Here is a 21518-nt window from a genome sequence, read left to right on the forward strand (position 1 = left end):
CAAGGGTAGTTGTGAAGAACAAATGAGATCTATTTCTTACGCAGTGCCTGGTACAAAAGTCTCACTATTAGCCCTTAGTAGAAGAAGTAAGATCAGGAGGAGGAGGAGTGGAAGGGCCACAGGATTAAAACTGGGATGGCTTGATGTCAGTCTTGACTGTCATTAATTGCGCAATTCACTTCACCGCTCCTGGCCTCGGTTTCCTCATCTCTAAAATGAAAGAATCATTAAAATCCCCTCCACCTTTATAATTCGATTGTGCGTCTTTTGCTATGCTCTTTCATTCCCTCAGAATCTGAAAAATCCTTCTAAAGTCGATTGAATTCAATCTCTTGAGATAATACTTCTCGACGAAAACTGTTGTGAGAATAAATGAGATAATGCATAAGACAAACGTTTGCTGGCACAGAACCTGGAACATGGTAAGCGCTCTACAAATGTGAGCTGTACTCCCTAAGCACTATTATCCACCCCCGCCCGTCCCCCCACGAGAATGTAAACCCCAGGAAAGCAGAGACCCTGTTGGTCCTGTTCATTCCTGTATCCTGAGCGCCTGGACTGTTGTTTGCACATCCTGAATTGAATAAATAAGTAGTCTAAGTGTCCTGCCCCTGCAAGGCTTCCTGGGCAGTTTACTCAAGGGCAGAATGAAGAGTCAGTAAGATCCCTTCCAGCTGTACAACCATGAGACCGCTTTTGTATCCCACCCGCTTCTGGAGTCTGAAAACCGAGGTTGAGGACCTCGGAATAATCCAAAGCTATTTTGGAACGTGAGCCTAGCGCCTGGGTCCACCTTCGTTGCCATGGCAGCGGTTCCGCCCCCGAGCTCTGCAGATCCCCCACCCTGATTGGCTGAACAGCTCCCTCCCTCTCCGGATGGGGCCACCGCCGCCATTGTGCGGCGCTGGTCCCCTAAGAGGGTTCCCTCTGCGGCGAGTGTCTTGGGCTTTCGCCCTCGCTTCTCGCTTTTATCCGGGAGCCCGGCGGGTCCGGGACTCCCGTCCGTGCCGGTGCGGGCGCCGGCATGTGGCTGTGGGAGGAACAGGGGGGCCTCCTGGGCCCCTTCTCCTTCCTGCTACTGCTGCTCCTGCTGGTAACGCGTAGTCCCTTCAATGCCTGCCTCTTCACCGGCAGCCTCTACCTCTTGCTGCGCCTGTTCAGCTTTGAGCCTGTGCCCTCCCGCAGAGCCCTGCAGGTGCTCAAGCCGCGGGACCGCGTTTCCGCCATCGCTCACCGCGGCGGCAGCCACGACGCGCCCGAGAACACGCTGGCGGCCATTCGGCTGGTGAGTCCCCCACGCTTCGCGCCCCCCACCCCCGCCCCTCCTGGGAGGTTGTACTTCTGCTTGACCTTCCGAAGGTTCTCCAGTATTCTCATGATACCTTTCGTACACAGGGAATATATCCCAGTGGCCGTCTATCCCTCTGAAGTCAGAAATCTCCCAACTTATTTATATCACACAGCAAATACCTACATATTTGCTATATGCCAGGCACTGAGGACACACTCCTAAACAAGACAGAAAGGGCCTCGGCTTTCACAGAGCTTGCGCTGGGATGGGGAAAATCCGCCTTAAACAACACACAAGTGAATACTTTAAGAGAGTGAAAAGTGTAATGAAGAAATAGGGTAACGGGATAAGGAATGACTGGGAAGAGGACTTGGGCTATTTTGGATAGAGTAATCAGAAAAATCCTCTCAGAAGACCTGTCTTGAGCTGCAGCTCGGATTGTGAGAAGGAGCCAGCCTTAGATCTAGGAGAAATGTGTTCCAGGAAAGGAGAACAGCGAGTGCAAAAGCCGGGAGGTGGGGACGATGTTGGAACGTTCAGGTAAGAGACTATACACTATGTGATCTGACTTCAAGGAACAAGAACAAAGACTAGCAAATGAAGCAGGACATGTGGCCAGATTAAGTACAGTCTCTGGCAGTAGTTGAGTTTATTCTAAATGGATCATATTCACAGGAGCTGTGTTTGCTTGTCCTCCAAATTATCTCTCTCCTTATCACCTTTTTCTCCAAACACACAGTTTATGCCAGACAGCCCCTGCAGCTGGACTCCTGATCCAATTTCTGCCTCTTGTTCACAAGCTCTCCTGAGACTCTTGCTCCCTCCAAGCTCCTGGCAGTCTCCCTCCTGACTTCATAATGATAGTTTGCATAGTAAGAGAGATTTACACTTATACAGGCGCTTTTGCATCTGTGGAAGTACATCTCTTCCTCACATTTCTTTGAGAGATTATTTTAACACTGAATGGGTAGGAAAACTGACTCAAACACATGCAGCTCCTTCTAGAATTCAGCCTTCTGGTTCCAAGACCCAGTGCTTTTCTTTGTCAGAGATTAGACCGTGTTCCGGGATGTAAAAACCTGGACTCGCTATCTAGCTAGGGACAGACAGTATTACATAACGAGCAAGTTACTTAAGCTTTTGTGTCCCAATCGGAGTCCCCAGTAGGGTGTGGAAACAAGACACCATCAGGGCACCTTTCTTCACTCTACCCTCCCTGCCTGACTTCAGTTTCCCTATCTGTAAAATGGGAGTGATATTGGTATCCACCTAATAGGCTATATAATTCAGTGAGGTAGTCCACAGAAAGTGCTTGGCCCATGATAACCTCCACAAATGTAAGCTCTTTAGGCCAATAATCTAAAGATGGCCTTCATTTTCAAAATCAGCTCAGTGGGGCGCCTGGGTGGCTCAGTCGGTTAAGTGTCCGACTTCGGCTCAGGTCATGATCTCTCAGTCCTTGAGTTCGAGCCCCACGTCGGGCTCTGTGCTGACCGCTCAGAGCCTGGAGCCTGCTTCGGATTCTGTGTCTCCCTCTCTCTCTGACCCTCCCCCATTCATGCTCTGTCTCTCTCTGTCTCAAAAACAAACAAACATTAAGAAAAAAAATTTAAAAAAAATCAGCTCAGTGTAAATGTAAAAAATTTTAAGTTTGAAGAAGGAAGGGGGTCAGGAAGGCAGCTTTTAATTTAGTGGAGGACACCTGACTCTGTGTTAGTAAACCAAGTTAGACTTCTCTTATGCTTCTTTCCCCTTGGTTCTTTGTGGGGCTTTTGTTTGTTTTTGTTTTTTTTAGTAATCTCTACACCCAACGTGGGGCTCAAGCTCACAACCCCGAGATCAAGTAGCATGCTCTACCGACAGAGTCATCCAGGTGATTTAATATCTTTCTATTTATTTTTAAATAGAAAGCTAGAAAAGGTGCTCTGTCTCCCTTCCATCACAAAGAACCAAGGGAAGGGGCGCTTGGCTGGCTCATTTGGAAGAGCATGCGACTCTTGATCTCAAGGTTGTGAGTTCCAGCCCCGTGCTGGGTGTAGAGATTACTTAAAAATAAAATACTGGGATGCCTGGGTGGCTCAGTTAGTTAAGCGTCCGACTTTGGCTCAGGTCATGATCTCACAGTTGGTGAGTTTGAGCCCCGCATCGGGCTCTGTGCTGACACCTCAGAGTCTAGAGCCTGGAGCCTACTTCAAATTCTGTGTCTCCCTCTCTCTTTGCCCCCTCCCCTTCTCATGCTCTTTCTCTCTCCCTCAAAAATAAATAAACATTAAAATAAATAAATAAATAAAATCCTTAAAAATAAATAAATATAAAGATATTGGAGAATGTATTTTACATTCTATCTTACACTCAAATAGGTCAGGTGAAGTAACATAGTTATACAGGAGAATTGTCATGAAAAGAAAGATAATTATAAGGAAAAAAAGTACATAATTGCCATTGGCTTCCATTTCAACTAACCTTTATGTAAGTTGCCTTAAAGTATAACTCAGTGTTAATTGAACACAGAAGGCATTCCTAAGTATTTATCAATGATGTAGTGGTTTGGCCAGGAACACATTTGACTGAATATTAATCATATTAAACGAGGAAGTATGTATGTGAAATACACATACACATATAGTGTTTCATATCCTGTTGTGTTCTAAGGGAATTATAGTAATTTCCATTCATGTTTGGGTTGTGCATATCTTTAATATGTGTAATAAACATTGTGCCAAGTTGATTCCTGGTCTTAAGAGGAAATGAATTGTGTTAGTTCAACTTGTTTGAATATCGATGAACTTTTTATCTATAACAAAATTTAGCTGCTGAATACAGACTGCAGAAGATAAAGTCGAATCCTCTCTCAGCTTCGAAAGGAACATGTAGTTTATTTCCATCAAAGTTTGTTTTTTGTCCTGTTCTTCCTCCCTTTGTATGTTTGCAGCTCATAATTTATATTCTCAAGCATCTTACTATGTAAAAAATCAGGAAAGACATTCTGAGAATGGTAGAATTTCTGGTAGATTATAAAATTGATATAGAAGGAAAAACTTGAGAGAAGTTAAATAAGTGTATTCCAAAAACAGATACATGATTATAAACAGTGACTGAGTAATTTAATTATACCCACAGTCCATTCTCTGCACAGGAGCCAGAGTGCAGCTTTAAAAGTATAAATCAGATTATGTCCAGCTCTTATTTACAATCCTCCAGTGGTTCTCTACTGGAATTAAATAAAATTAGAACACCTTCTATCTTATATCTTTTTCAAAGCCCCTGTTCTCTGTTCCAGCCACCCTAGGTGCTTATTAGGATGCTTTTGGGTTCATGTAATAGAGACTTTAACTTCAAACACCTCAAACAGTAAGAGGACTTAGTATCTCACATAACAAGAATATGTGGGAGAGGTGACTTCTAGGATGGTTTGTTCAGCTGTTCAATTAATGTTTTTTGAAAAAAACTTTTTAATGTTTTATTTTGAGAGAGACAGAGTGAGAGTGGTGGAGGGGCAGAAAGAGGAGACACAGAATCTGAAGCAGCTGTCAGCACAGCAGCGGGGCTCAAACTCACAAACTGCCAGATCATGACCTGAACCGAAGTCAGACACTCAACCAACTGAGCCACCCAGATGCCCCTCAGCTGTTCAATTTGTAATCATGGGACTCAGGTTGTGTTGATCTGTCTGCTCTTCCATCTGCAGCATATTTACTAGTCTTCCTCATTGCAGCCCCATTCTTACACATTACACCATCCGCTCTCAATCCCTCTTTCCCAGAAGCCTCCATCCTACACACACACACACACACACACACACACACAGAGGGTTTGGAATTAGTTCACTTACTCCAAACACAAGAGAAAGCTGAAAAATGGGGCAAGAATAGGTCTCTACGAGCAGGGAAGAAGGGGAATAGATTTGGGTACACAGTCAACACTTTGTGACTCCATCCTACATTGTGGTCTTTCTATTATACTTGCTATTTCTTTTACTTGGAAACTCTTTGTATGGTTTTTCTCCCTTTGATCATTAAGGCCTCAGCTCAGATGTCATATTCTTTTTTTTTTTAATGTTTATTTTTGACAGAGAGACAGCACGAGTAGGGGAGGGGCCGAAAGAGAGGGAGACACAGAATCCGAAGCAGGCTCCAGGCTCTGAGCTGTCAGCACAGAGCCCGACGCGGGGCTTGAACTCATAGACTGTGAGATCATGACCCTAAGCCGAAGTCGGACGCTCAACAGACTGAGCCACCCAGGCGCCCCTCAGATGTCATATTCTTAGGCCTTCCTTGGCGGCCTTGTCTAGTGACCCTCACCTGCCTTAACCTTCACATTACTCTCTGTTTTCTTTTTCAAAACATTTGTCACCATCATAATTTACATGTAACATGTTTGTAATCTGTTTCTCCCTACTGAAATATAAGATCCATAATCCTTTTCTTTCTTGTTCACCACTGTCTCCTCACTTCTTTTTTTTTTTTTTTTTAATTTTTTTTTTTTCAACGTTTTTTATTTTTGGGACAGAGAGAGACAGAGCATGGACGGGGGAGGGGCAGAGAGAGAGGGAGACACAGAATCGGAAACAGGCTCCAGGCTCCGAGCCATCAGCCCAGAGCCTGACGCGGGGCTCGAACTCACGGACCGCGAGATCGTGACCTGGCTGAAGTCGGACGCTTAACCGAATGCGCCACCCAGGCGCCCCTCTCCTCACTTCTTAAAACAGTACCTCCTATCTCATAGGCACTCAGTAAGTATTTGTTGGTAGGATTGTGATGTATTAATACCCAATAAATCCATAAGAATAGATACTCAACATTATCAGCCATCAGGAAAATAGAAATCAAAGCCACAATGAATACCTATTAGGGTGGCTATAACAGACAGACAATAACAAGTTTCAACAAGGTTGTGGAGAAATTGGAACCTTCATACACTACCAGTGGGGCAAACAGTCTGGCAGTTCCTTAAAAGGTTAAACATAGAGTTATCATCTTAAAACATACATCATGCAAAAACTTGTTCGTAGATTATTCAAACAACAGAAATATCCATCAGCTGGTGAATGGATAAATAAAATGTGATATGTCCATACAATGGAATAGTATTTGGCAAGAAAAAAGAATGATGTCCTGATACATATTACAACATGAATGAACCTTAGAAACATACTAAGTGAGGGGTGCTTGGGTGGCTCAGTCAGTTAAGCATCTGACTTCGTCCGACTTCGGCTCAGGTCATGGTCTCCCGATTTGTCAGTTCAAGCTCCACATCCAGCCCTGTGCTGACAGCTCGGAGCCTGGAACCTGCTTTAGGTTCTGTCTCCCTCTCTCTCTCTCTTCCCTTCCCCTGCTGGTGGTGCTCTGTCTCTCTCTCAAAAATAAACATTAAAAAGAAAAGAAACATGCTAAGTGAAAAAAGCCAGTCACAGAAGACTGCATATTATATAATTCTATTAAATAAAATGTTTAGGGGTACCTGGGTGGCTCATCCTGTTTAGCATTTGACCCTTGATTTGGGCCCATGGTTTGTGAGATCGAGTCCTGCATCAGGCTTTGTGCTGACAGAACATGGAACCTGTTTGGGATTCTCTCTCCCTCTTTCTCTACCCCTCCCCTGCTCATGTGCTCACTGTCTCTCTCTCTCTCTCTCTCACCCTCTGTCTCTCTTTCTATCCCAAAATAAATAAGTAAACCTTTAAAAAAATAATAAAAATAAATAAATAAAGTGTCTAGAATGGGCAAATCCATAGAGATAGAGGGACTTAGAGGGGTCGGGAATGTGGATTGCTAATGGACACACGGTTTCTTTTTGAGGTGATGAAAATGTTCTAAAATTGTGGTGATGGTTGCACAGCTCTGTGAATATAATAAAAACCACTGAATTGTACATGGATGAATTATACACCAAAAAACACTGCCGTTCTGTGTTTTAGTAGTGGAATCTGTGGTTTTCATTATCAGTCAACACAAATGAAGTTCTTTAAGTGAAGTTACAGTATAGTGATGGATATTTAAAACGTACTTTTCAATGAAACAGTTAAAAAGTCATATAAGTATAATGAATTTGTTAAAGCAAATAGTTTTAAAACCAACTTTATCAAAGTATAATTTACATTAATAGAAGAGACATTTTCATTGTACAGTTTGATTAGTTTTGATAAATACATACACCTGGGTAACCACTATCTTAATCTATATCCATCACCCCAGAAAGTTCCTTTGTGCTCTCTTTGGAGTTAATCCCCTACTCACCCCTCTGCCCCAAGGCAACTATTGATCTAATTGCTATTACTATACTACACTGTGCTATTCTATTACTTAAACTATTAGTGTAATTTTAAAATAAATTATTTCATTTTATTTTTTTTTAAGATTTTTTTTTTTAATGTCTATTCATTTTTGAGAGAGAGACAGGGCGAGAGAGAGCATGAGCAGGGGAGGGCAGAGAGAGGGGGGGACACAGAATCCAAAGCGGACTCCAGGCTCTGAGCTGTCAGCACAGAGCCCGACGCGGGGCTTGAATTCATGGACCGTGAGATCATGACCTGAGCCAAAGTCGGACGCTCAACCGACTGAGCCACCCAGGCGCCCCTAAATTATTTCATTTTAAATAAAATAAATTTTATTTTAATTTTTTAAAATAAATACATTTAACATAAAATAAAGTTTTAATAAAATTGCAATGTTTTTATAAACTTGTTTATGTGAAATTTAATGTTTTTGTGTGAAATTTTATGTGAATGTTTTATGTGAAATTTTGTATGTATAGAAGAAAAGATACTATTATAAGGAATTGTTATAAATGAAAAGATGAGTACGAATTATATACTGATACATGAATTAGAATCAGGAGCTTACCTTTTTGCCTCTGTATCTGGAATAACATAAAAGTCCTGGTAAAGAAAGTTGAATATAGCCATTAGAAGATCTGGTCTGAGAAACTCTAATATGGTGATTCTTTTATAAAGCTTTTGTTTGGGCCTTCATAAACTACTTAGAAAAGACAAATAAATGAACTCATTAGTTCTAGTAATCTTGCTAAGATACAATGTCTCCCCATTGTTATTTCTTGCATTGCAACTAAATAAAGATGGCCCTAATGAATACAGATATAATTGAACCTAATTATAGTGCCCGCCTCAAGGACTAAGGAGAACATTTGTGTCACAGTGAGACAGTTGCACTGTGAATACTGAAAATGTCATCTTGTTTTATGTCATAAATGATATAATCCATATTGATTTCCCAGTGTACTATTGTCTTTAATTTAGAAAAGATATCTTTTAATCTTATAAAACGATTAACTTTTTAACCAGTATAAGATGTAATCATTATTGTAATGGCTTTTTCTCTCAGATGTGTTTTCTGAATCAAAACTTATGTTGAGAGCCAACCTCGAGCCAGGCACCAAGCTTGGTAATTTACATGCATTCTTTCTAAATCTTCACAACTCTTAGGATCATTAGAAAAGTATCATCTTAAAAAGGATGAAACTGAGCTTAGAGTATGATAAGTAACTAGATGACACAGCCAGTGAGTGATAGAATTGGGATTTTTAGATGGGGAAAATCTTGGTCATAATGTGGACGTCAAACTTTGAAGCGTAGAAGAAAATATAGTTGTGTTATATCTTTATAAATGTAGGAAAGGATTTAAATAAGGTAGAATAATCTATGCCCATAAAGGACATGACTGATAAATTCAACCATGTTACAATTAAAAATGTGTTAAAAAGAACACAATAAATAGCAACGGCTAACATTTATTGAATGTCTACTGTGCACTGGTACAGAGTTGTACACCATTTCCAGGAACTTAATTGTAATTATGTATGTAGCAAATACATAAAGACCTGTAAGGGAATGGCACAGGAATGATGCACATCAACTTGAAGATGGAGAAAAAGGGGGAGAAATTTCACTCTATCTGTAGGGTCAGTAGTAAACATCTAGTGGTTAAGAGTACAGCCTCTACTCTGTCCTAGTTTGTACAACCGAGAGCAAGTTTCTTAATCTCTGTTTCCTCATCTGAAAATGAATATATCAATAGTACCTACCCAAATATGGCAAGAATCAAATGAGTTAATACATTTAAAGCACTTAGAATAGTGCCTGACTATATAGAAAAGGCTTATTAAATAGTAACTATTACTGTGTTTTAGGGCAGCAAGAGATAGAAGGAAATACGGCAAAATATTAACATCTGTGAAGTCTTTTTTGCTGTATACTGCTCTGGGTGTTTGAATAATTAATTTTTTTTTTTTTTTTTAATTTAAAATCTTGATCGTGGTGAGCATTTCATGTCTTCATTGTGACAAGCCAAGGAAGCAAATGTGGGTTAGCGTGTCTCAGAGGAGCGTGCTCAGGTTGTCTTTTTATATATTCTAATGTTCACATTCTCTTTGTAGATAAATTCTAGTGTACCTTATCATGCTTACCAGCTTGTTGGCCAACAGCCAGTGCTGCTCACATAAACAAATGTAATGTCCCCTAGAAGCAGGCCTGGTGTTTCTGATACAGAAGGTAGAGTTAAACCAACTAAACCCTGGCTCATCCTGTTTATGCCGAAGTAGTGCAATATACAGCTAATCAACAAACACAGGGTAATCAGAGATGCTGTACCAAACAGAGTGTAGGTAAACATGGAATTTGTCTAAATATTTGTAATTGTGAGCCATTAATGGCCCAAAGAGTTAAAGCAACCAAAGAAAACTTAGTTCCAGAAACCTCTCCGTCTACTACCATGGGTGGGGAATTTGAAGTGTTTGAGGAATCCCTAAGTGTGCAGGTTGAAGGAAGGTTATATCATCTGGAAAAGTAGAAACTGGAACTGGATGGGTTGCTATTTGTTACAGGAAGGGGAAGGAATCGGTAAGAGAAGCTGTTTCCTTAGCTAGCCCTGTTGGTTGTCTGGAGCATTTAGATTGTAAAGTGACCTTGGCCACTTGCCATTAATATTGTTGATGTTTTTGTTAAGGCAGCTAAGAATGGAGCAACAGGTGTGGAGTTGGACATTGAGTTTACTTCCGACGGGATTCCTGTCTTAATGCATGATAACACAGTTGATAGGACGACCGATGGTACTGGTCGATTGTGTGACTTGACGTTTGAACAAATTAGGAAGCTTAATCCTGCAGCAAATCACAGGTTAAGGTAAGTGGTTCGTTGTCACTTAAATGTACCTTTCAGCTTTGTTGGAGATCACAGAAAGACACTGGCACCTTCTAATCACATCTTCTCCAGGAAAATTGTTTTGTTGTGTTTTGTTTTGAACTGTATACAGGTTTCCCAAGTAATGAGCACGGTGCCAGAAACAACAGAAATAAGGCATGGATGTTTTTCATCTTTTCCCACTGAGGCCAAATTTGGCTTTGGAATTATTCTCAAGACAATATCTAGTCACTAACATTACTAACATTAGACAATTACTCTGTACTGTCATATAAATTTTATATATATAAAATATACATATATATACAAAAAATTATAAATATATATACATATATATATATTTATATATATATACACACGCACATATATATATGTGTATATATATCAGAACTAGTCCTGTAAGATATTCCACAAGAAAAAGGTTCTGTGATTAACTCAGATCAAGCACTATACTCTAGATGTTCCCCTTGGGGACAAACAGTCCACATCAACAATTCTTACCTTCACTTTAATGTTTCCCAAAAGTGAAGGATCACAGAACCCACACCATTCCCACCATTAACAGCTATAAACACATTGGAATTAGTATACTGGGTAATAAACTTTGGAATGTGGTTATTTAAATCCCTCCCAAAATGTGTGCTCATTGTTACTCATCTTGTATCAGTTCTCTGGACAATGATCAATACTCCTTGAGTATTCAACCCAGTGATTATGTTATAGTCCTCTATAAAAGATTTAGACTTTATTTTCCTAGGATCTGAAAGAAATTACAAATAGGGGCACCAGAGTGGCTCAGTCAGTTGAGCATCCAACTTCGGCTCAGGTTATGATCTCACAGTTTGTGAGTTGGAACCTCACATCAGGCTCTGTGCTAACAGCTAGGAGCCTGAAACCTGTTTCTGATTCTGTGTCTCCCTCTCTTTCTGCCCCTCCCCTGTCTGCACTCTGTCTCTCTCTCTCTCTCTCTCTCAAAAATAAATAAACATTAAAAAAAAAAAAAAGAAAAGTCAAACAAAGGAAATTATACCTTAATCAAGAAAGAATATTGTTAATGGTTGAAAGTTCTAAGTGCAGGCTCTGGAATTGCTCTTTATTTCATTGTTCTGCTATATGCAAGAGAAAGGCAGGTTTTAATACTGCAGTGACATTGCAGCTAATAAGATGTTGGCTTCAAAGTCAACAATTAAAGGAAAAAATGCTTAGGGTCATCATCACCTTTAAAATCCTTTAAGGAGGTATGATATTGTGGATAGATCATCCAGGCAGAAAATCAACAAGGAAACAGTCTTTGAACAACACGTTAGGTCAGATGGATATAACAGATACATGCAGAACATAACATCCAAAACAACAGAATATACATTCTTTCAAGTGCCCATGGAGCCTTCTCTAGGATAGATCACACGTTAGACCACAAAACAAGCCTCGGTAAATTTAAGAAGATCATATCATGCATTTAAGAATTCATATCATGCATCTTTTCTGACCATAATGGTATAAAACTAGAAATCAGTCACAAGAAAAAATTGGGAAATACACAGGCATGTAGAGGCTAAATGACATGCTACTGAACAACTCATGAGTCAACAAAGAAATCAAGGAAGAAATTTAAAAATATATGGAGATAGATGAAAACACAACAGTCCAAAATCTTTGGGACACAACAAAAGCAGTTCTAAGAGGGAAATTTATAGCAATACAGGTCTATCTCAAGAAAAAGAAAAATATCAAACAATCAAGCCTTACACTTAAAGGAACTAGCAAAAGAAGAACAAACAAAGCTCAAGGTGAGTAGAAGGAAGGAAATAATAAACATCAGAGCAGAAACAAATGAACTAGAGACCAAAAAAACAAATAGAAAAGATCAATGAAACCAAAAGAGGATTCTTTGAAAAGATAAACAAAATTGATAAACTTTCAGCCAGAGTCATCAAAAATTACCTGTAATGATTCTGGAAATCCATAGAGGAGAGAAACCACTGTTTGAAAATGTTGGAGTCTATCATGTAAGCTGCTACCCTTAAATAAAATCCAAATTCTGGATTCTAGAGAATGTCTATAATTACAAGGGGCTAAATGTAGGGCGACAAGTTTAGTAAAAAAAAAAAAAAAGACCAGTGGCTAAATTCTTCATGATCATATTCCATAATTCTGTAAACTTTCCAAGTTAGAGAAGTTGAATGATTTGGCAGAGGGGGAGGGGAAGGCAGGGAGGAACCTTAGAAAAGTTTTACAATCCCCTTTAAGGCATTGCTCTAAGTCTTGATTTGCTAATTGACTTTCTGTATGTTAATAGGCTTGACTATATTAATACACACATTAAATAATATATTAATTTGTTTTAGTGCTTTCATTTAATGGAACTACAACAGAACATGTGTAGAAAACTATTCATTCGTTAACTTGCCTAAAAAACATTCACTTTTCCTTATACTCCAGTGCATTCTAAAGAAAGGAATATGTGAAAAATTTTTAACTCACAAAAAACCTCTAGACAGAGAAGGAAAATCAAATGAGAAATATCCTCTGGGTAATCATCCCCCGTTACTGTATTACACTACATCACTGTACATAGTTGTTGTTTTTTTGTTTTTGGGGTTTTTTTTTTCTAATCTGTAATGAAAAACAGACACTAAGAACTAATGAAACACCTTTCGAACTTCAGGGGGAAAAAGGTACGTGCTTGGAGTCAGTATATCATTTCAATGTCTTTAACTCAGCCAGTCTATCCTACGGTTGGAACTTGTTGCATTTTCTTTGTTTGAACACCAAATGAAGTAATAGGCTTGTGTTTAGGGACCATGTTGTAGGAAAAATAGGTATTTTCTCTAGAACTATCCTCAATGCTGTGAGAGGCTCATCGTGAGAAGGGGCGTGGAAACTAAGACTGGCCAAAGGAATAGCAAATTCATGTCTCTTCTCTCACTCCCATGGAATAGGCATTGAGTAGAATGGCTGGCAGAATTGCCTATACTCTTTAAATTATCTTTTTTTTTTTTTTTAGCCAAGATACTACAGTTGAAATGATACGGTTGAATAAACATAAGTTAAATCATGCAGAATGAAATTTCATTATCTGAGAAAAGCAGATTTCTTACATATCAGGCACTTAATTTTCTTTTATCAGAAAATTATGTATAGAAGATTATTTTAAACAGTTGCACATAAGTGTACAATACAGTGAACAGATTTATATATTGGGAATTTCTCCTGCATAAGGTTCTATTAGGGCAATTACAGTCTTAAATTTAAGTTTCAAGTTCTCCAGAGGTGGCATTATATTCTGCCCTTCGGTGAGTAGAGTTACTAATTCTATCATAAACTAGTAATTTCATAAAAATTAAATGATTTTTGTTCTTGTTGCTGTTCTTTGGTCAAGAATATCTAATCTGGTTTAAGGACTTAAAGCCAAGTATCCTTAGACTTCGGTATGGTTAAAGAAAGGAAGTCAGGGAAAACACACTGTCCTGTTGGTTGGGACACATTTGTCAAATGTCTGTTTCACTAAACTTTTATCTTTGTCTTTTTCCTGCAATACACTATTCCTTTTCCCTCTCTTATAGGAATGATTTCCCTGATGAAAAGATCCCTACCCTGAGAGAAGCCGTTGCAGAGTGCCTAAACTATAACCTCACAATCTTCTTTGATGTCAAGGGCCATGCAAATATGGTACAGTTTATACCATAGACTTCACAATTTAATCGCTAGTCACTTCCAAAATTAACTATATATTTTGTTACTTATCTTTCTTACGTTATTTTTATAAATTATATTTGCTTATTGGAAGTTTGCAATGCACAGCTCCACATCTTTAGGGAAATAGTAAATTATGGAACTTTTAACCTTTGATGGAACCTTTTAACAACTCCGATATTCTACAACTAACACAAAATAGGTTTCTCTTCCTTGCATAAAGCATTTACAAAAGATAAACCATAAAGAGGCACTTCGTGAACAAACCATTCAGCTAATCTCGTAAGAAAGAATTCAGGAGTCAGACACAAGACCAGTTGCATCTGGCTGATAAGTTAATGGTTTTAGATGGATAACTCTCAACTGAATTTCAAGAGAACTCCTATACATAAAGTTTCTGATAGCTAATAGGATATTTATCTTAGAGTTATCCTTCTTGTATGATTTCTGTTCTTATGTATAGTTTTGTTATTGTATGATTTGAGTAGATGAACTTTTATGATAAAATTATTATAATTTCTTCAAATATGTATGACATTCCTAAGTAAATTTTGCTTATATAACATATACTTTTATTCATAAAAATATATTTTTGCAATGGAAAATCAATGGGAAAATATGACTTAGATTACCTTTGTTCACTTACAACCAGCTTTTCAAATACAAATGCTTTTTTTCTGCATTTGGACAACTTACAGGTATTTTCCTCCCTTGAAAGCTATAATCAGTAATGGCCACCATTCTGATGATGTCATTTTTTTTTTTTTTTTTATTTCAGCCTATAGTTGAAACATTGAAACCAGAAATAAGAGCCCAAGTATATATCCTTACTGTAGCACAGTAGACTCTGATTTTTGAAGAAAGGAAAATGGTGCTCTGGCTCATTTATTATTATGTTACTGGTAGTTGTATGCATGTAAGTGTCCCAGTCAGCCCACATCTGAATCACCAAGAATACCTATTAAAAATACTAATTGCTGGGCCATATCACCTAGAGAAGAAATTCTGAAAATGTCTGGGGTCGTGAGTCAAGGAACATGTATTTTTAATGAGCACCTCAGGTTTTGTTGATGATATTGCCCACATTGGGATCCCTGATAGGTCCTACATTTCACCCACGGTGTACTGACCTTCATGCTTATTCTCTTAAAATAAGGGGTGGGGGGGGGGAGAAGAAAATATATATTTTTTAATTCAGCTATTTGAGATTTGGTGCTCACAAGTGGTTTGGCAACAATGGATAGAACATAGTGATCCAATTCACAAAATGGGAGTGTAAAGGAACAGGTGTAGTAAGTTAGAGATAGTAGAGCCCAGGAGCCAAGATTATGGGCTTTGGAGTCCAATAGACCGTGATTCAACTCTGTCACTTACTAAAATGTAGCCTTAACCTTGATATGCTTCAGTTTCCTCATGGATAAAATGGGAATAATAAAAGAAACAACTACATAGGGTTGTTATGAGAATTAAATAAATGTTGAAGCATCACACATAAAGCATACATTAGTTCAGACAACAAGAAAACTTTGGATAACTCACACTCTGTCACATTAGTGAAGGGGAAACATGACATGAATAGTTTCTATGTTCTTTTTTCTTTTCTGGAATGCATTTTATTACTTATATTTAGTTATAGGTATGTGTGACTTTCCAGAACTTAGTGGTATTTCAAGAATTATGATACAGCAACATTACACTCCACCTAGTCACCTCTGTTGTTAGTTGCTATTGATGCCAGTGGCCAAATCTATTAATTCACTAGAGGTTACAAAGTATAAGTGTTTTAGCTCCATCATTTCTTCTTCATTTACTCATCTGGCAACTACAAAAAGAAACTTCTGCTCATCTTGGGAAGAATTGGAAGACTTTTCAGCTCTTCCCAGTTCCTTCCTTGTCCCATTGTTTCTGCCTCCATGTTGGTGATGAATGCCATTTCCTCTCAGTCCCCTGGACTGAGCAAATGTACTCTTAGTAGTTCCCAGGCTGGTTGGCTCATGCTTAGGCTAGGAAAGGCAGAGGATGATAGAGTTATGGGTATAAAAGGACTCTTCCTAGTGCCTAAACCAGGTTATAAGGGAAAGGTTTAAAATTTTGCTTTCAGCATCCACTGCCATACCTTCCAAAAGCATGACCAAAGGGGTGAGCTTCTCAACAAATAGTAAAGCAGCAGTACCTCAGTTTCCCCTCTGTCTGCTGTAGGTGTGAGTTTAAGATGTTTCCCAATGGATAATGGAGTCTACCCATACTCCTTTCAACATCCCCATGTATTAGTAAAGTTCTAATTTATTCAGTAGGGTTGTACTTCATAGGTAATAGTTATTAGCTGAGACTGTTGCATTTAAGTAAATTTAAAATACATGAATTTCTCTGCTTTACAGGCTACTGATGCTCTAAAGAAAATATATATGGAGTTTCCTCAACTATACAATAATAGTATCGTCTGCTCTTTCTTGCCAGAAGTCATCTATAAGGTAAATTCAGAATTTTTATTGTACATAATACTATGTTAGTTGATGGTGATCATAGAAGTGGCCCAAGTAAGCATAAGCTAGATGCCTGTGAAATTGAACTGAATTTCAGTTAAGAAACTCCTCTTTTAACAAGAGAAATTCAGAAAGGGGAATGAACTCCTGCCCTATTTTAAGACACCATGATTCCTCTTTAAGTTCCTTCTTTTATGTTGTTCATAGGCTCATTCAGATTACTTTAGTAAGCGCTCTCAGAACAAGGAGTTATGTACCTCTTCATCTCGCTAAGTAACAGCAGAATAAACTTTTATTTTAAAAAAAAATTTTTTTTTCAACGTTTATTTATTTTTGGGACAGAGAGAGACAGAGCATGAACAGGGGAGGGGCAGAGAGAGAGGGAGACACAGAATCGGAAACAGGCTCCAGCCTCTGAGCCATCAGCCCAGAGCCCGACGCGGGGCTCGAACTCCCGGACCGCGAGATCGTGACCTGGCTGATGTCGGACGCTTAACCGACTGTGCCACCCAGGCGCCCCTAAACTTTTCAAAAAACTCTTAATGATGGAGAATTTAAAATATGCACAAAAGTAGATGGTAGTATAACAAGCCCCCCTTTAACCTTGACCCAGCTTGTTTCATCCATACCCCCGTTTATGTACCCCAGCATTATTTTGAAGTAAATTCCACACATCATTTCACCCATAAAAATTGCATTAAATATCTTTAAAAAGTTATTCCCCTTTTTAAAAAATACAGCCACAATACAACCATTATCCTATCTAAAACCATTTAGCCTTTAAGATCAGGAAATATCTAGTGAATATATCATTTTTCATTTGTCTTAAAAAATATTATAAATGGCTTTTGTTGTTTATAATTGTTAATTTGAATCAGGACCCAAATAAAGACTACATTCTGTAATATAAAATCTTAGAACCTGTAAGTTCTCCTTTTCCCTGCATGTATTTATTGAAGAATCCAGGTTGTTTTGTAGAGTTTACCCAAGTCCAGATTTTGCTCCTTACGCCATGATACAGTTAAACACATTCCCCCCCTGTATATATTTCCTGTAAATTGGTAGAGAGCAAAAGACTTGATCAGTGGAGGTTCAATTATTCTTGGCAAGATAATCTCAAAGGTGAGGGTAGTTTTTTCATCAGGAGGCACAAAATAATCTGATTGACTCTTTTGTTGTTGTTTACAGCTGCTATTGATGCCAGCAGCCAGCTCTCAATTTACTGGCAAAATCTTATTATTTTAGTCTATCACTTCTTCACATATTAGCTAGAATACTTATATAAAAATTCTCATCTACTATTTAGTTATGCAATTGGCAATTAAATGCTTAATCCTTAACTTCACTTACCAGTTTCCAAGATATTGAGTTGGTTCTGTAGCCTTGTTCACAGTGACCAACAGAGCATGCATTTAAAGTTTTACAGGAAGAGTGGAACCTATCCAGATACAAACTATCATTGAGATGAATAGCGTCATGGGGCTTTCAGACATTTGGGTCAGTGTTTACCAATCTTACTTGACCACAGAGGACTTCACAATGTAAGCTACCTTGTCCAGAGGAGCACAGAACACAGACAGAAAGAATTACGTCCGCATCTCCCCGTTTCTCCTTGTCCATCCCCAACCCCCACCCCTACTTCTCTCTCTGTTCTCCCTTCTCACTTCCTTCTCACCCCACTTCCCCACCCCCACAACTCTCTCAGCCATTTTCTCTAGAAAGAATCAAAAGCTAACCAACTCATCTGGAAATGATCATGGTTCTATCCTCACTAAGTTCTAATTACTTATCTCTGGCCAGAATTTAAATTGATAACCAACGGAAAGTTAATTCTTGTGACATGAAAATTTGACCCTGAGATTGTAATTTACTCATTTTAAAGGTAGAGATTGTGAAGGAAGTGTTCTTATTTATACTGTATAGTAAATGCTTTACATCCCTTACATTATTTACTCAAAAGGTTTATATCTATTTAGTAGACATGGGGGCCGTTATGGCCACCTCATCAGAAAGAGTAGATTGGCTAAATCCAAAGAAAAATAGAGGTATTAGATTTTAGATATGATACTTATTTTACTTTCCAAAATTCCTTTTCAGATGAGACAAACAGATCAGAATGTAGTGACAGCTTTAACTCATAGACCTTGGAGCCTTAGCCATACAGGAGATGGGAAACCACGCTATGATACTTACTGGAAACAGTCCATGTTTGTGGTAATGGACATTTTGCTCGATTGGAGCATGCATAATATCTTGTGGTACCTGTGTGGAATTTCAGCTTTCCTCATACAAAAGGATTTTGTATCCCCGTAAGTTAAAAGTGTTTTTTTTTTAATCTTCTTCTGACAGATTTCCTGGAATGCTCTTCTTGGAAAGGAAGGATTAACAGTGGACAGCCTGAATTGGGTTTCACCCACCAGATCTCGCCATGCCTTTATATTTATTTTTTTATTTTATTTTTTTAGAGAGAGGGGGTGAGCAGGGTGGAGGGGCAGAGGAAGGGAGGGAAGGGGAGAGAGAGACAGAGACAGAGAGAGAGAGAGGGGAGGAGAGGGGAGGGGAGGGAAGGGGAGGAATCTTAAGCAGGTTCCACACAGTGCAGAGCCTTATTCAGGGCTCGATCCCATGACCCTGGGATCATGACCTGAGCCTAAATCAAGAGTTGGACACTTAACCCACTGAGCCACCCAGGCTCCCGCCCACCATAGCTTTATTAAGTTGGAATGCCACTGGCTTCTTAGGTGGGAAGAGTTCAGACATACTTCACTGTTGCCAAAATAAGTTGATGAAATATTCTCAGTTTTTAGTTTTAAAGAAAAACCTAATAAAAAATAAACCTGCCAAACTACGATGAGAGATAGATTATAAGTCCTTGTGATTGGCTCCCTTTGAAAAGCAACACAGATGCAGGGCAGAGCCCCAGTGAAGACATCCTGTGAGCACCTACCTTACCCCTCCCACTTTTCTTCCTGCTCTGTTCTACATTATAGGCTCTGCTCCATTGCTTCCCAGAAAACTTTCCATTCCTTAACCTACTAGCAGTCTCTGACCTTTATTGCGGTAATTTTATAGCTGTGTATTTCAGCTGATTAGAGTTGTTAGTTTTGGGTTATTTCAGGTATGTGTGCATTCAAGTCAGTCAATATTTGATGTAGGCCTACAGATTTGCAAGGTATTACTAAGAAGCTGAAGATGCTGTGGTAAAGAAAGCCATGGTGTGCCTTCATGGAGTTTATAGTCAAGTAAAAGAGAAGTTGCTAATCAAATCAAATACAATAAATATAAAATTACAATTAAGATAAACGCTATGTAGGAGAGAACAGTGTCCGTTTACTGTGTAATTTGACCTAATCATGGGAAAACATCCCCCAGGGAGGTGACAACTAAGCTAAGATCAGAAGGGTGAGTAGAGGGTGCCTGGGTGGCTCAGTCCATTAAGTGTCCGACCCTTGGTTTTGGCCAGGTCATGCCCTCACAGTCTACGAAATCAAGCCCCACATCGGGCTCTGCACCGACAGCACAGAGCCTGCTTGGGATTCTCTCTCCCTCTCTCTCTGCCCCCCTCTCTCTCTTCAAATAAATAAATACACATTTTAAAAACAAAAAGGGTGAGTAGGAATGGGAGTGTGGAGATCCAAGTCACAGGGGAAAACACATGCAAAAACGTGCTACAGCAGGAAGGAGCCTAGTTCTTTCAAGGACTTGAAAGAAAATCCATTATTCTGCGACACCAAAAGGAAAGGGGGAGCGTGGTGTAAGATGAGGCCAAGGAGATGGGTGGGGGCAAGCCAGTATGGCCTCCAGTATGACTTCTATTTTGGTGTAGGGTGTCTTTAGTAAGTCACTGAAGTGTAAGCTGGAACAACGTGGAGGAGGTTCTGGTGCTGGGTTTTGAAACACTTCCTCTGATTGCACACAGAGACCAGTTACGAGGCTCTTTTTGGGCACTGTTAGTACTCAGTGAATACCAGGAACAGTTGGTCCTTGTTCTGACAGGATTGGTTTGTCCTCTTTCTCCAGGGACTACCTGAAGAAGTGGTCGGCTAAAGGCATTCAGGTTGTTGCTTGGACTGTTAATACCTTTGATGAAAAAAGTTACTACGAATCGCATCTTGGTTCCAGTTATATCACTGACAGCATGTTGGAAGACTGTGCATCTCAGTTCTAGAATTTTCCCCCAGGGAGGAAATCCGGGTACAGAAACTGCCTGCTGGCCTTAAGCAGGGATATCAAAATACCCTTTGTGCTAGCCCAAGCCCTGGGGGATCAGGTGGCTCATACAAGCAATAGTCGGTATTTGCATTTTTACCTGAACCAAAGCAAAACCTGGTTTTGCCACCTTGTTCCATGGAATGCCTGAGTTCAACACTGTTGCTCTTGAAAATCTGGGTCTGCAAAAAAGGGACAACAGTTCCTGCCCTAGCTGATGGGTACACCGAAACCCAGTGAGGATAAGCACAGATTGAGTTGTGCAGTTTGGGGTTGCAGATGCAAATGCATGGGAAATGCATGATCACTCAAAAGTTGACATTTTAAAACTTGACACACTTATGTAATTTACTTATTTAAAATATTTGTATTCAGCTACATTATCAATGTACTATAGACAGCAAACTTGTGACCATACTAATAAAATCATTAAAAGGAGCACTAAGGGAAAACTGTGTACCAAGCATAATGTCCTAAGACATTAGGAATTCAGGGAAGCCGCTCTCTGCAATCCAGTGACCAGAGGCAACAGCCCCTGGTGAGCCTTAATTGCGAAGCAAAGAAAACCGTAGGTAAGTCTTGATACCAGTCCGAGGGATTGTTTATGGTATCTTGAAATAAGAGCTATGAGCCACTAGGGGGCTGAGTTACACTCGTTCGGGCTGTTGTACAACATGACACTAGA

The 21518-nt window shown here is 39.4% G+C and overlaps 1 protein-coding gene across 3 annotated transcripts; it reads left to right on the top strand.

Annotated features, from left to right (window-relative positions):
- Positions 1-861: 861 nt before the first annotated feature.
- Positions 862-21271, top strand: GDE1 (glycerophosphodiester phosphodiesterase 1). 3 transcript variants are annotated; one of them, XM_086692943.1, is made up of 7 exons: positions 862-1285; positions 1501-1587; positions 10252-10427; positions 14012-14117; positions 16520-16612; positions 18722-18933; positions 20645-21271. In XM_086692943.1, exons 1-7 carry the CDS (start codon positions 1025-1027, stop codon positions 20790-20792), a joined length of 1083 nt encoding a protein of 360 aa, XP_086549069.1. In that variant the 5' UTR covers positions 862-1024; the 3' UTR covers positions 20793-21271. The 3 variants fall into 3 exon arrangements, with proteins under 3 accessions (XP_086549069.1, XP_025772714.1, XP_025772716.1); XM_025916929.2 differs by lacking the exon at positions 1501-1587 and having other exon boundaries at positions 864-1285; XM_025916931.2 differs by lacking the exon at positions 1501-1587 and having other exon boundaries at positions 1146-1285; positions 10256-10427.
- The last annotated feature ends 247 nt before the right edge of the window (positions 21272-21518 follow it).

Source organism: Puma concolor, chromosome E3, assembly GCF_028749965.1.
Source record: "Puma concolor isolate L17-30 chromosome E3, mPumCon1.1.hap2, whole genome shotgun sequence".
NCBI classification, from domain to species: Eukaryota; Metazoa; Chordata; class Mammalia; order Carnivora; family Felidae; genus Puma; species Puma concolor.